This window comes from Propithecus coquereli, unplaced genomic scaffold, assembly GCF_000956105.1.
Source record: "Propithecus coquereli isolate 6110/MARCELLA unplaced genomic scaffold, Pcoq_1.0 Scaffold435, whole genome shotgun sequence".
NCBI lineage: Eukaryota > Metazoa > Chordata > Mammalia > Primates > Indriidae > Propithecus > Propithecus coquereli.
Window position 1 is genome coordinate 1,839,415 of NW_012150119.1, and position 16,475 is coordinate 1,855,889.

At 43.3% G+C, this 16,475-nt stretch overlaps 1 protein-coding gene across 1 annotated transcript in view; it reads left to right on the forward strand.

Moving 5' to 3' along the window:
* The window catches only part of DNAH9 (dynein, axonemal, heavy chain 9), a 313,557-nt gene that overhangs the window by 86,060 nt on the left and 211,022 nt on the right, over nt 1–16,475 (forward strand). The window contains exons 23-27 of the mRNA XM_012653931.1: nt 2,166–2,318; nt 3,535–3,660; nt 5,964–6,203; nt 6,530–6,690; nt 16,282–16,438. Of these exons, the coding sequence (XP_012509385.1) occupies nt 2,166–2,318; nt 3,535–3,660; nt 5,964–6,203; nt 6,530–6,690; nt 16,282–16,438 (837 nt within the window). The remainder of the gene's footprint in view (nt 1–2,165; nt 2,319–3,534; nt 3,661–5,963; nt 6,204–6,529; nt 6,691–16,281; nt 16,439–16,475) is intronic.

The window sequence follows — 16,475 nt, forward strand, 5'->3', positions numbered from 1 at the left end:
CTCTTGCTCAGGCTGATCTCGAACTCCTGAGCTCAAACAATCTGCCCACCTCGGCCTCCCAGAGTGCTAGGATTACAGTGCCTTTATTTATTTTCTATAGATTGAAATACTTCCCAAGTAGCCTAGGCATGGCGGCATCGAAATATTTATTACATGAACATTCTATTTAGTGATGATAATTTCATCATAGAATTAATGTATAGAATTCATCATAGAATTAATGTATAGAAGGGGTCAGATCACTTCCAGGCTTTTTATAACTTTTATGCACAATGTACTCATTCTTAAATATTTACTTTGATTCATTTCTCATTTGATTTGAGTAAATCTTTGATTAGTCTCCCCACAAACACATACACCCTGAGGGATGTGGTAGAATAATTCCTAATTCCTTCTAGATCTGTGACTCTCCTCATTTCACATGTGAGTGATTGAATGGTTGGGTTTAGAATTCACATGTCACGGCAATTTCCCTTCAATCCCTACAGACATCGCTCTGCTGTTTGTTGTTACAGAGAAGTCACCTGAGGCCTGATTGATTTTTTTTTAACCTTTCTAGATAGCCTAATTTCTTTCTATCTGGATCCTGAAGAGATCAAGATTTAAATTAAATTTTTAAAATGCATATATGTTTAGATAATTGCTTTATTGCGTTATATGTCTCTGACACATGATGAGGATTTTTCTTATCCAAAAACCAGAGCTTTCATTGTCTTGAAAAAGTTTTCTTCCAGTATATTTGTAAATAATATTTCTATTTCATTTATCTGGATTTTTTTTCCTATGTAAGCTGAGATTCCATTTTCCTTGTGCGTTATACATACATTACCTCCTCTTTAATCATATTTTTATCACTTAATCCTCTTCCTCATCCTTCTTTGATAGTTTCTCAAGTTTATCCACAATATTTAGTTTTTTGTGTTTCAATTCAGCCCTTTAGTATTGCTAACGCTGTTACAAATGTACTATGTCACTATCAGTTTCCTTACTTTATTTCTCTACCTCTGCCAACTCATCTTTCACCTCATATTTTATAGCGTTTGTGTTTCTTTCAGTTAATTGAAAGTAAAACAAGACAATGTTTTTCACAATTGTTTGTTTCCTCTATGAAAGCTTTTAAATATATATATATGTATGTGTGTGTGTGTGTGTGCGTTATGTATGTATGCTCTTATTCTATCTCTCTATTCCTGTTTTCTCTTTATTTTAAGTTTCAGAATATTTGCATAGGTCCTATGTTGTTTTTTTCAATTTGCTGTTTGTTCTTAAGTAAAGAAAGGTCCATCCCATCAAGCTATTTGTCCCAAGCCAGTGAGGGTGGTGTCTCCTTGAGTACCCTCACAGTTTGCCTAAATGCTCTTAGATTTTTCCTCTCATTGAAAGCTAGATGTTCTAAATTTAGCATCATAATTCAGGTTACCTGCAGCCTGAGGGCTCTTTGTAGTTATTCAAGAAATTCTACCAGAGGTCAGCTTTCTGTGCATTTTTTTTTCTTCAACCTACCATTTCTTCACCTCAGGACCACAATGTGGATGTGTCCAGCATCCCCTGGTACTAGGGCCCCAGGCATCTGTAGAGACATCTACATCATGAGATGCCAGGCCAAGAAGCACCGGCGCTGCTGGCTCTCCGCCTGGTGTGAGCATGCCTGCCCCTGCTCTGGGCCTGTCTGGTGCTTGTCTGCTGCATTAAAATGCTTCCAATAAGGGGGCGACTTCTTCCACAGTGCACCATTGCCACCACTCTTGACCCTCAAAATTTGGATGTGTGAGGACTCTTCTGCCAGACTATCCTCTGCCTGTCTCCTGACCCAGGGTCGTGTTTTCTTCAGAAGAAGGTTTATAACTGGACCATCCTGTTTTTCTCCAATCTGGTCCTATCTATAACAAACCAAGCAGAAATTAGTCGAACCACCGTGGCTTAGTTGGTTTGTCACTAGTGCGTGATTCTTGCCAGTTTTATACGGTATTCCTGTGGCCACTTCTGTCTGATTCGGTTCGTTCCCATCCTCACATCACTGTCGTTCCCACAAACTTCCCTCTAAATGCTTGGCATCTGCCACTCTGCCTTTCACAGTGGTTGTCACATGGTAGGCCCCTGAACAATTTTAATAAGCAATTTCCTGGACATGTTCTCCAGTCCTTTGGCGTTGTTTCCATTCACAGGTGCAACGTCACCTTCCCAAACTCTTCGACAACATGGCCAAGATGCAGTTCCAGCTAGATGCCGGGGAGAAGCCAACCAAGACAAGTCTCGGCATGTACAGCAAAGAGGAAGAGTACGTGGCCTTCAGTGAACCCTGTGACTGCAGCGGGCAGGTAACGTTTCCCCTCCTTACGCCTTTCTCAAGTGGCTACATTCAAATGTGATCAGCATCAACTTTGCGGAGGGCTTTTCTGGCCTTGGTCCAGAGCTGCTGTCCCTGCCCTGGGACAGCAGCTTCCTTTGACTCGAACTGACATTGGAGCAGCCTCTGGTGCCCTGCTTTCCTCTCCCTGGGAAGGACACATGTCAACATTCATATCTTTTCCTTAACCAAAGACCTGTGCGGAGAGGAATAAAATGCACATAAACAACTACCCAAGTCAACGAGAAAAGGATTTTAAAATGACTAGTGGCACCAGGGGATGTTAACATGGCAACCCCTAGAGCACCCCGCAGGGGAATCTGGAACACTGACTCCTTCTCTGGGAGAAAATGCCCTTTGAAATCACCTACTTTCCTGAGCCGTCCCCTCCCTGCATAAATAACCCTCAGAGTCATTTCCTCCCACTGTCCTTCCCCCTGGAGAGCCAACTACCGCCCTGCTCCAGGAACTACTACCTCCAAATATCCACGTCCAATTCAAGGAACATGAATCATAGGACCATTTACTCCCTAAACCTCCTTCTCGTCCTTCAACAACACCACTAAGGTATTATAAGCCCTGCCTTGTTCATTATCCTAAATGATCCAGTAAAGCATTGATTCTGTCTAGTGCAGAATAACACCTGGAAAAGAGATCTTTTACAGGGTTCCACCTTTATCCACATAAAGTCTCTTGGAAAGCAATTCTAGTACCAGAAAATAATCAAAGGTTCTCAGTCATATTATGAGGGTAGCCCTGGGGTTTAATTCAGAATGTATTCTTTTTGTGTTCCCAGAAAGCATTAGGTTGGGAAATTCAATCCTGGCTTGCATCTCCATGTTCTTTGTGGGCAAGGCAATGCAAATCCCCTGACTTATTCACCCTTAGCTTGACCCAGGTTTAGACTTCATCGTGTGAACTCTGGGTGGCATCCCCCACCCGCTCTGCCCTGCATGTTCCACATGTGCATGTCAGCCGGTGGTTAATCACACCTTGTCCTCACTCATCACACCCTGGATTGCACAGACGATGTGTCTCCCTGTGCCTCCTGGCAGTCTTGTGGGGCTGTGTACCACAAGATGGTGGGGCTCCATTTTCTTCACTCCCTTGGGCAGAGGGAGAGAAAACATGTAGTGCTAATCAAAGCTTCTCAGGTGCCTATGTCTAACCCAGAGTTGCTCTTCCAGGTGGAAACATGGCTGAACCACGTGCTTGCTCACATGAAGGCTACTGTGAGGCACGAGATGACCGAAGGTGTGGCTGCCTATGAAGAAAAGCCAAGAGAGCAGTGGCTCTTTGACTACCCAGCTCAGGTATTTTCCCAGCGGGACCTCTGTGGGCCACATCCTCCTGGGCTCCCTCCCTCAGCCTTCAGAGGCTGCTGGCCCCCAGACCTGCTGTGTGCATCCCAGTCAGGAGGGGCTTGAATCCTAGATGGCTGTGCAGGGTCAGCAGGAAGGGTCAGGGGTGGACAGTCCTGACCTAGTTGAACCACAACCTTGGAAAAGCAGGAGTGATCTATTTTATCTCTCACTGGCTAGAGTGGGGAGAAAATTCTCCCTATTCCCAACTCTTTGAACTGGCCTACTTTGTGTGTGCCAAGCTCTGTGCCCTGTGCAGGAGACACCAGCAGGGAACAAGGCAATGTAACCCAACCTGCTGGAGTTTACAGGCTCACGTGGAACTCAACCACTCACAAATGTGACTGGTGAGATAAAAGGGGAAGCACAGCGTGCTCCGGAAGCACACAGCTAGTGAGCAGGGTCCGAGGACCACCCCCCTGCACATCTGATATGCAAGCTGAGGTTTGAAGTAGCAGTTAGCAGGCTAACCATGGAGGGAAAGAGCAACCAAGCACAGGGAGGGGCTGGGCGAAGGCTGGGAAGCAAGGGGAGCATGATGTGTTCAAGGGACTGAGTTTGGCTGAAGCCAGAGTAAGGGGTGAGGAGCAAGAGATAGCGGATAGATTCTAGAAGCCAGGTCTTACAGACCATGTTAGGGAGTCTAACTTGATTCTAAGATATATCTGAATTCTTTATAGGTTTCTCAGGAGGGTAACAAGAGAAAGGGAAGACCTAAGGAGAGTTTTTTAAGATGTAAAATCTGGCTCCAATATACCACCTCTTTCCCCAGTTAACGGCACAGTAGTGATATTAGTTTAGTTGGGGGTTGCAGACATTTGGTAGCAATCGAAGCCATAGGCGTAGATGCGATTGCTCTTGGAAAGGGTATAGAATGGGATGAGAGTGCAGAACAAGTCCCTGAGTGGCCTTCAGAGCCTGAGAAGGCAAAAAGAAGCAGAATGAGAAATGGTCTTTTTAGGCAGAAGGAAAACTGGGAAATGGTAATTACGAAAACCAAAATAGAAACTATTGATAGCAGATGAGGGGTCAGAAATGCCAAATGCTTTCACACAATCAAGCCAAATAAAGAGGGTGAAGAACGCCCATGGATGAACTTGGTGAGGTCATTTCAGGGGCGTGGTAGGGAAGAGGCCACATTGCCAAGGGTTGAGGAGGGGGAAGAAGGTGGGAAGTATGGACAGTGGACGTGGACGGCAGGGAGGAACTTGGAAGAAAAGAAGAGAAAGGTGTCAGCACTGTGGAGAAGAGGTATTTATTGACAGTAGAGTTGGTGCATCCCATCCAGCCATCCCAACAAGGCCACCAGTGTAAGAGGAACTTCTGTAACAAAATCTAATAGAACATAAACTCAAAGGTAGAAATGGATAAACTAAGGAATGGTACTATTTACTACAATGAGATTCTCTATTTCAACAAAAGGAATAATTTCCGTCAAGATTACTCATATACCTGTATCAGAATTCCGAGACAAGACAAGGTGTTGCTTCCTGCTAATACAATAGATGTCACCTACAGCAGTGTCTCCCAAACCAAATGATACTACAGATGAGTAATATTTCTAAATGCTACACCATGAATAATGAAAATTATTCATGTTCTATATAAAGTTTCCCAGCAAACAGAAGTATGTATTTGAATTGCTTTTTCCATGTATTTACTTTTAATCTCTGAAAAACACTGACCACACTGACTGTTGTTGTCATTCACCTTGGCTTCCAAAAGGAGGCATTTTAGGGTTACAGGTTTAGAAAAATGAAAAAAAAAAAATGTCTTGAAAGTCTTGTGGACAAGCAAATGCATGCCCCAGAGGGTCAGCAGGCCTCACTAAATTAGAATATTGGACCACAAGGAGAAGAACAAAGCAAAGACTGGGTGTCACTGAGATGCTCAGTCAACATATCATTATCCTCCGAAGCACAGGAGGAAGATGCTGCCTCTGCAAAGTAAAAGACTTTATCATCAGTATAGCAATTTTCAGAAGCCACTGACGTTGACCACAGTTAGTCTTTGGTTGTTCTCAAACAAATGATACATTTTTCAAGAGCAGGAAGTGTTTTTCCCACTTACACTGTAACTACTTCACATCTTCAAGGGCTGGAGCATATGGTTCACTTAGTTGATGCTGATGGCAGAGGGAGCGAAGGGGCTTATGTCACCCACACAATTACATCTAGAGCCCTTACTGTGTGGTGAGTGGGCTGGTTGGAAACAGCCGTGGTAACAGCTTTGCTAAGTGACTCTTGGTACCATAGGTGGCCCTGACCTGCACTCAGATCTGGTGGACGACAGAAGTGGGCATTGCATTTGCCAGGCTGGAGGAAGGCTATGAGAATGCCCTGAAGGACTATTACAAGAAGCAAGTGGCCCAGCTCAAAACCCTCATCACCATGCTGATTGGCCAGCTCTCCAAGGGGGACCGGCAAAAGATCATGACCATATGCACCATCGATGTGCATGCTCGGGATGTGGTGGCCAAGATGATTACTCAGAAGGTGAGTCCCAAACATCCAGAGGTGTCCCTCTCTGTGTACAGCTATGCCATAGGAGTTGCTCACACATGGCCAAAACATGGGGACCCCAGTGTCTTCCCAGCACTGGGAGGATCATGGTGGCTGCTCCTACCTTTTAAAAACTCAGCAAAACAATGTAATCAGAGCAGCTTGTGCTTTCTGTGTGGTGGTGGTCACAGCACACTGCTCTCTTGAGCAACAGAAAACACCCAAGCCTTCCAGGCTCCTATGTGTCCTGTGGCCCAGAGGCCACCTGCTCCCTGTTGAACGCTATGGTTCACCTACCTACTTTGCCAACCTCTCTATAGGTAGACAATGCCCAGGCTTTCCTCTGGCTGTCCCAGTTGCGCCATCGTTGGGATGACGAGGTCAAACACTGCTTTGCCAACATCTGCGATGCCCAGTTTCTGTATTCCTATGAGTACCTGGGAAATACGCCTCGTCTGGTGATCACACCTTTGACTGACAGGTGAGCATTGGTGTCAGCTACTGACAACCCTAGTGCTGTCTGATTCAGACTATCCAGTGACTGTCCAGGGTCAAGGTCACCGTCACTTGCCATTTGTCCACAGAGCTGCAAGGGAATGTCCTGATTCAACCAGCATATTTAAAATGAAACTGAGAGGATGTAGGGCAGAGCCTTTCTTTGGAACAAACCCCAGAGAGCAAATCAATAAGCCGTGACTTTTTGAGGAAGCACTTGGCAGTCACACACACCTAACACCAGCTCTAGTGCACAACAGCTGTTTGACCATGAAAAAAAAAATTGACCTAATTATTGGTTTCCTCATCTGTGAAATGATGATTTTTGTAAGGATAAAAGACAGTAAAGGTTATAAAGAGTTTAGTATATAGTAAGTGTTTAGTAATGGTTCCCTATTATTATTTTCTTATCAGTAGATCAATCAACTGGCACATTTATTCAGTACCTCTCACTCTGGGAATACAAAGATAAAAGCAAGGCAGTCCCAACCATGAAGTAGCTCACAATTTTTTAGGAAGACATATTCTCTGTCATTCATTTTAATTCACACACGAATGAATTCACACCAGACACTGAACTGATCACTGGGAATACCAAGGTGATGAAAACGTTTCCTTCCCTTAAATTCCAATTCTACTGAGGAAAATGAGACATATGTAGATAAAAATTTAAACAGCACAAGGGGAAAAAGTACAAGGCCATAGGATAAAATAAAGTTCAAAACCGTTGGCTACAAATTTCTAAGCAAGTGACTCAGCAGCAAGCCCTCTGAACACAGAGGGTTCACAGTGAGACCAAGAGAACTGGAGAAGCTTCAGGAAAGAGACGGTATCTGATCTGGTCCTTGAAGGACATATTGGATTCCAGTAGGATTTCAGTAGGTTGTAAGATTGTCATCAGGGTGTCCATGAAATCATGCAGAAATCTGTTCATGTGTCACTGTTTCCATTAAGAGGATATATAGCCTCCATCAATTGTTAAGGTAATCTAGATTCCACAAAGTTAAAGAGCTACTGATAAACATTCCTAGAAAGTGGTATACTGTGGCCAAATCATGTAAATGGGAAAACTCAGATGTGTTCCTGGGAGAGGGAGTGTAGACTCTTTTGACTTTGGGGGAGGTCATCAGCCATAAAGGAGTCAGACAACAGAGTGTGAAGAATATATTCTTTATCCATAAGTCGTGATAAACTATTGGAAAATTTTCATCAGAGGAGTAAAATGATGAAATCTGTACTTTATGGAGATTTATCTGATGGCAGAACACAGGCAAAGGAGAGAGAAGGCAGGGAAACAAGGTCATGGTCTGTGTGAGAAATGATATTTTAATTCTGCTGAGATTTCTGTGAATTCTGCTAAGAATTCATGCCCTTTCCTTATAATCCCATTGACCATTAAATCTCCTTTTTTCCAGAAAGAGTTGTATATTTGAATGACCGCCTCTTTGAAAGAAATGACTTGTAGGTAATGAAGAGATTGTCATAAATTGTGAAGGTTAAAATGGCCAGATAGAATCTGTGCCATCTTTTACTTAATTTCTCTGTGCCTATTTTCAGTGATGTTGCCTGTATTTTAGTCAAATCCTCATATATATTTTCAAATATCTGATAAATATTTCCACATCAGTTAAATTGCAATCATTGTGGTCTCAGAACGAATAAGGCATAGGAAGTCCAGAGTGCCTGAAAATCCCAACATGATCTGTGGGTCAAGACCTCCCAGCTAAACAGTCATGGTCAAGATGGCTCATCTCCCTTGTGTTTTCTGTTTCTTTAACTCATTTTCCTGCCCAGGCTGGAAAGTTCTTCCACCCAGAGTCCCATTGCTCCCCTCTTTCTTGTGGGACCCTGTAGAAGTCACATCACCATTTCTAGGAGCTCCCCGCTACCCTTAGACTAAAACCTGAACTCCTCATAGGACCTGGTAATTCCTGTCCACTGCCCTGATGCCTCACTCCCTACATTTCCACCACACAGTCTCCTTGTTAATCCTTGATCACTTGAAGTTCGTTTCATCTTGGAGCCTTCACACACATGGTTCCTTCTGCCTGGAACACCCTTCTCCACTGGCACCTTCTGATCCGCTGTTCTCCTCTCAGTTCCATGAGGCCTTCCCTGACCACTCTTTCTAAAAGGCAGCTTCTCCCCACTTACACACACCCAGAAGATAACCTTGAGAGATCCCCCGTTTATCTTCTTCCTAACATCTCTCCCATTCTGAAATGACCTTGCATGCTTGCTGTCTGCATTGCCCTTTGGAGTCTAAGCTGCTTGCAGTCAGAAACCTTTGTCTGTCTTATTTGCTGTGATGTCACCAGCACCTACCTAGTAGGTGTTGAATTACTATTTGTGGAATGAATGAATGATGTTTGAATGTCAAACGCCCAGATCATCAGCATAGACAGAATCAAGAAGGGGAAGTTGACTTAGGGGAAGGATCTACCCAGGACTCCATCTGCATCTTGGCTCCCGAGGAGGAGGAAGGAGCAGCTCCTCTGCCTTTTGAGCTCAGCTGGAAACCCACCCTCCTCCCCACCTCAGCTTAAGGCAAACGCAAACAACACCTGTTTAGAGGAAGAGGTAGCTCTCTCTGCAGCTGGAATGACAAAGGCAGCAGCAACTCTCCGTGGGGTTGGAGTCTTAAGGTTTTATTTGGCCTTTAAGTGGGCCCCACGAGTGGGAGGGGCTCATCCAGTGTGCGTTAAAGGAAAAGTTTTCTCACCTTTTCATTCAGACCGGACCCTGTCCAGTGTCTTTGTCTTTATGAAGATTCTCAGCAAGACATCCATTGTTAGCACAGGGGAGTATGGTAGAGTATTCCTGACTGCAGTGAGTTTTTCTGCCTGCCTTGGAATGTGAGTTTTCGGATTTTATAGCACTTGGAACAGAATAGTGAAGCCATTATATATTTGAACAATTTGATTAATGTTCGCCTCCCACTCTAGACTATATGTTCCGTGATAACATTGACTTTCGTCTGCTCTCTGCTCTACTCCCAGGACCTGGCACCGTGTCCGCACATAATAGGCATTCAAGAAATGCTCCTCGAGTGAACGCAGCAAAATGATTTCTGAGCCTCTAGCAATGTACCTAGCTTCCCTATACCATCCAAATATTTCCTTCCTTCCACTGACATATCAGACGTTGTCACTCCAAATGATAGAAAGTACAAGACTTTTCTTTTCCCTGGGCCTTAGCACCTGCCTGGGAGTTAAAGAAGATAATTACCTCTTTTAGACTGAGAGTTCTCTAGTACCCAAATGCTGAATGCCTTAGAGAGGGAAAGGGTAAAGTTTTGACAATGAATTATTTCTAGAACAGGGATTTATCACCTCTTCTGTGAAATGATGCAAATAAGAACTTGAAAGGAAGATTTGCTGCAAATAATGGTGAATACTATATAGACCTTAACCTCGTTTGCACATGAGATGCTTTTCTGACAAAGTAGTATGTAGTGGAATACTTATACGGGCAAATTCCAATCTCTCATTGACTTCCATTATTATCTCAAGAAATGTTTTGCCCAGAAAAAAAAATTGTCCTCAACACAGAAAATCACATTTTAAAAAGCATTCAGCCTTCACTGGTGTGTAGCCTAAGTACATTTAATTCTCTCCGGCCAGAAGAATTAATCAAATGGACAATTGATCCGTACACCCTCTGCACATTCATTAAAAGCACACCCGTATTACAGTACATCCGACCGACTATGCCTATTTCTCTGGAATTTCCCACTGCCCGGATGGGACTTGAATATGTAAGTAGGTGCAATGGCTTAGCCCTTGTCACAGGACTTTGGCACAACACTAAGTTGAAGAACGAAATAGAAGTGCTTTTTCAGGCTGAACAAAAGCAATTCTCATAAGTTGTTGCTTGACCTTTGGATGATCTCCACTTTGCTTCCTTTCCCTCTCCTTCACACACAGGTACCCCTTTCTGCCCTGGGCTGTGTGAAGCACTGTTTTAATCAACTACTTATCAATTTTGAGTACCCCTTATTTTCTCAAGAACTCCCGCAAGTAGGTGAAATATAATTGGTGCAAGAGTCTTTGAAAGTGATTTGCTGGACAAGGACACAAATAGCAAACGTCGTACAATTTTCTTTTTAAGTTTTTCTCTGATGTTTTTATTGGAGAAAATCTGGAAAACTTAGTAATATGTAAAAAAGAAAATAAAAGTCACCCAGAGATAGCCACTCTTAATATTTAGTCTGTTTCCTTCTACATGTAGATTTTGAAAAATGAAATTGAGATCACATGCTGTATATAAAATATCATAGATTGCTTGTTTTATTTAACATTGTATTGTGCATGTTCTTTTTTGTTTTTTTTAACATGCAGACTGATAGAAATATTCTCTAAATATTCTTCTAAAACACTTTAATAGTTGAATTGTAGTCTATTTACAAGTATCCTAGAATTTATGTAACATAACCAGATTATTGGTATTTAAGCTATATCTAAGCTTTTACTATTAAAATTGAAACTGTATAAACTCACTTGCATGTAAATTTTGACTAAATGTCTTTTTATTTCCTTATGATAGATTCCAAGAAGCAGAATAATTAGATGATACATACTCTAAATTGTTCTTGAAAAACAATGTTGTTACCACCCTCATGAGTAGTTTATGAATGTGTTCATCACACAACACTCTGATCAGCATTAAGTATTACTGTTACAGTTTTACTAATTTTATCAAAATTGTATCTCGCCTGGATTTGGATGTCCTTAATTATTCACAGGTTGAGCATTTTTATGCGTTTATTGGCTACTACATTTTCTTTTCCTGTGAATTATTTATTGCTGTCATTGCCCATTTTCCTCTGGGGTGTTCTTTCATTACTTTTATGCTTAGAAAGTCTCTGCTCATTTCAAGATCAGTTCAATAATCACCTATATTTGTTTCTCTTAAATTTGACTTTGTCGGGTCTATCCTATGATTTTTAACTGTTAGCATTGTTTAGAATTTTGGTCAATCTTCTATTAATCAATTATTTCTTAGTTCAAGTTAAGCTGAGTTTTGGGCATGCCACTGGAGGCTCCTGCAGGTGGACATTGTCACATTCATGTTCATTCCTTGGTCATGGTCACTGAACCGTGTGGTAGGCAGAATTCTAGGAATGACCCTCCCACCCCCCGCCATGACTGTCACCCTTGTGTCATCCCGCCCTTTCAAGTGTGGGTAAAAACTGCGACTGTGATACCATGCCCATGGCTGTGTGTGTTGTATGGAAGAGGGAAATTATTCCGGTGGACTTAATGGGATCATATGAGCTTTTAAAAGCAGAGCTTTCTCCTGGCTGAGGGCAGACGGGGATGTCAGAGAGATCTGAAGCACGAGAAGAATGTGACCTGCCATTGCTGGTTTTGAAGCTAGAGGAGGCCGTGTCCAAGGAAGGCAGAATGGCCTTTAGGGGCTGAGAGATCCCCTGGCCAACAGCCACCAACAGGGACCTCAGGAGTGAATTCTGCCAAGAACCTGGATGGGTTTGAAAGGAGATTCCTCCCTAGAGTCTCCAGACGAGAGTCTGGCCTAGCTGGTCATCCATGATTTTAGCCGCATGAGACCCTAAGCAGAAAACCCATCTTGATTTCTGACCTACAGAATGGTGAGATATTAAATGAGTGTTATTTTAAACCACCAAGTGTGTGGCGGTTTGTTACTCAGCAATAGAAAATTGGTATAAACCAACTATGCTTTCACCAACTCTAAGATTATCCAGACCACATTTCTGTGCTAGCCACAGGCTAGGCTTAGCTGAAACCAAGATACAGCATCTTTGACATTTTCTTTATCCTCCAGTTGAATAACTATCAAAAAAAGAAAAGCTGAATTTCATATATTTATTACTTCGAAAATAATACCTTGAAAGTGGACCGGCTTTCTACTTTTCAAGGTACTTTCAAATCTCTTGTCTCATTATCCTTATGAGATCTTGGTGGGGAAGATGAGAATAAAACCTCTAGAAGTCATTTGCCCAGAGAAAACTACTTTTAGCTCAATGTTAGGAAGCCCTTTCAAACAATTAGAACTGGCCCACTGTGTAAGGGGCCACCTTCTAGAATAATAAACTGGGCCTTGCTGGCAGAAAAGGCTTCATGATCGTATTTGAAGGAGTTAGTGGGGGAGAGCCGGCATGATGAAGGAGTCAAACCGCCTCACCTTTGAGGTCTCTTCTAACCCTAAAGGTTCTGCGTTCCCACTGGAACAAACTAAACTGATCACGTCTGTGTTGGGGTTCATTGGTTATTCCGGATCTCTTCTCAAAGGATTCCTTGCCATTTTCACAATTGCCATTCTTTTTGAAGCAGCAAATTTATCTAACTTCCTTTGTACAAAGAAAATAGGATGTTATAGATCTCAATGATGCCTTTTTTTTTAAGGCACAAAGAAATTTTAATAACTTGGCCAAGTCTCACAGACACTTCATAGTGGAGGCGAGGTTTGAACTCATTCTGAGTCCAGAGTCCTTGCCATAAACTGCTACAGCACGATCTACTGGCCCACGCTAGAGAGTAGGAACAGATTGAAGGAGCTGGCTTGGGTATTCAAGGAGGTGAGTACTCTAACAAGACCACAGATGGAATCACAGAGCAGGGCTGTATCCTGAAGGACTAGGACCAGCCCAAGCATCATGGCAACCTCTCCAGGGGCAAAAGGAAATGCTGCTTCTTTCTTTTTTGTGTTTTTTCTCATGGCCTAAGCTCATTAGATAGCCTACTTCCCCTCCCTGAACCTCAGTCTACCCATCTGTAAAATAGAGGGATTGGATGAGTTGATTTTGGAAATCCCTTCCAGCTCTTAAGTTCCGTTATAATAGGGAGAAAAATAATAATATTTTGATGTTTTCCCCCAAGTGCTTTCTGGAGACAATAGAAGCTTGGTAGATGCTCGAAAAGAGATTAACATCCGGTTCCAGGGATTTCTTTCAAGGAATTCTTGAGTTTTTCTATGAGAATTCTATCTTTGTGAAACCTTGCACTTCCAGATTCCCAAATTCCTTGAGAGCCCCGCAGCTCCAGAGAGCAGAGGCTAGTGACAGGCCTCTGGCCGGCAGAGGGAACAGCCATGGGACAGGAAGGGGGTGGGAAGGAAGGTGGAGAGGTGAGTTGTCTGGCGGTGAAGACTCTGCTAGTTCAGGTCGCTGCCTTTCCTCCTGGGAGGCACAGGCTGCCGTAGGCCCCGAGCAGTTCTAAAGGAAGCCTGAGGCTGGCAGAGGTAGAAGGCACCGGACCAATCTGGAGCCAAAATCTCAGAAGCCAGGAGGGCAGGTGCAGTTAAGGCTGCACATAGGACTCTGTGAAGATCTATCTGTGAACGTTTGGGAGAGGAAGGAAATGTCACTCAATGGTAACAGTGGCCAAGAAGGACAAGAGGAGACCCAACTTTTTACCTTAACCCCGACTCACCTCACCTTGCCTCATGGCCCATGTGAAGGTCAACGTTCTAATGTCAATAGGGAAAGTGAGGCAGCTGCACGAGCCCGGGTGGCCAGGGGTTAAACACAGCCTAAGTTCCCATGATCAACTGAGTCAACTTATTCCATTATACAGGCAAGCTGGCGATGGGGTAATAATTCCACACACCTCTCCTCTCTGCCTGGGAGACTGCCTGCCTGGGTTTTACTTTGAAAGGCTGAAATAGATAATGGAATTTTGCACTTAATTAAAGGGGGAAAAAAGGAACTTACTTCAAGTCTTCTCAAAACCATTTTGATTCTAGACTTAGTGAAGTCAGTAGAAACCCCGTCACCATCTGGCATGAAAGGCACTAACTCAGAGTACCTGGTCATCTCAAGACATCAGACTCAGAAACAGAATTAATTTTGGAAGGCCCCTGAGATGATCCAGACTGTATGCCAAGAGTCTACGTATTGATTTGCTAGATATTAAAAAGTTAGACCAATGACACAATTTTAACAGCTTTATTGCGATATTGAGATATAATTTACATGCCTTAGGGTTCACCTGTTACAAGTGTACAATTCAATGATTTTCAGTAAATATAGAGTTGTGCAACTATCACAATAACACAGTTTTAGAGCATTTCCTTGGCTCTATTTGCAGTAAATTCCTGCTCCCACCCCAAAACCCAGACAGATCTACTGGCTGTCTTTATTTGTCTTTTCTGGACATTTCATATAAATGCAAGGACAATATGTAATCGTTTGTATCTGGCTTCTTTCACTTAGCATAACGTTTTTAAGGTTCATCTATTTTGTAGCATGCTCAGCACTTCATTCCTTTATACTGCTGAAAACTATTCCACTGCATGGATAGACCACATTTTGTTCATCTATTCACTGGTGATGGACATTGGCTTATTTCTAGTTCTTTGCTGTTATGAATATTGCTACTATGAACAAGGGCTATGAGCAGGTGAGTATTGTACTATTCACAAGTCTTTGTGAGAATATATGTTCTTATTTAGCTCAAACAAATTCCAAAGAGGGGAGTTGCAGAATCACATGGTATCTTTTACTTTTAAAGAAACTCCCAAACTGACTTCCAAAGTGGCTGTACCATTTGACCTTCCCACCAGCAATGCATGAGGTTTCCAATTTCTCCACACCCTCAGCAACACTGTAACTGTCTGTCTTTTTGATTCTAGCCATCTTAGTGGGTGTGTAGTTGTATCGCACGGTGAATTTAATTTGCATTTCCCTCATGACCAATGATATTGAGCACCTTCTTATGTGCTCATTACCCAAAGGAACATCTTAAACCAACACCAAATGGAAATACAAGGTCTTTTTAAAAGTGCTAGAAATAAGCTTGAAAATAAGTTTATCTTATTGTCGTTAGTAAATATAGTCACAGAAGGAATAAATAGATTGAGTGATCCATTCATTTACAGATTCATTCACGTGTTTCATAAATACCTGTTGAAGAAGTGTATGTGCTAGAGCTATGCCGTTCTGGAGATGTAAGAAAAAGCAAATAAAACATAGCCTCTTCTTCATGTACCTTATGCAGACATTTCTAGAAGGTGTATATGATAGATACCATGGGAAGTTAAAGTGGAGTAGGAGCTCAGCTGCAAGAGCAGCTACTCACTCACTCCAGTATTGGGGGACCTGGGAGCACTTGTAGTAAGTAATGTCCAATGTGAGTTCCGAGCGCTTAGTGAGCATTAGCCAGGTGAAGCTTGAAGAGGATCATCATCCAGGTAGACGCAAAGGGTTGGGGGCTGGGAGGGGGAGAAGAGGGGAGAAGCATGGTGTGGGTGTGTGAAGCAAGTGGACATGGCTCTGTATGGCTGGACTTCAGAGTGTTGGGGTTTGTGGGAGGGGAGAGTGAGAAAGGAAGCTAGAGAGGTCAGCAGGGAAAGACCAAGAAGAGCCCAACAGAGAGCCACCGACACCCTTTAGAGAGGGAGTGTCCTGGTCAGATTGCTCTCTACGAAGTCCTCCCCGCAGCACTGGGGCAGCAGATGAGAGTGGGGGTCTCTGGGCTTTCCTTTGCAGAAGCCATGTCAGGCCTCGCATGGCCTTGGACTTCAGCCCTGTCTCCCTGGGCCCCAGCAGGGCCACCTGGGGCCCTGAGGATGACCTGCACTCTCCTATGTTTGGCAGGTGCTACATCACCCTCACCCAGTCTCTGCACCTGACCATGAGTGGGGCTCCAGCAGGACCTGCAGGCACAGGCAAGACCGAGACCACCAAGGACCTGGGCCGCGCACTGGGTGTCATGGTCTATGTGTTCAACTGCTCAGAGCAGATGGACTACAAGGTACAGGTCGACTCCGCTTTGGGAGGGATTAGAAATC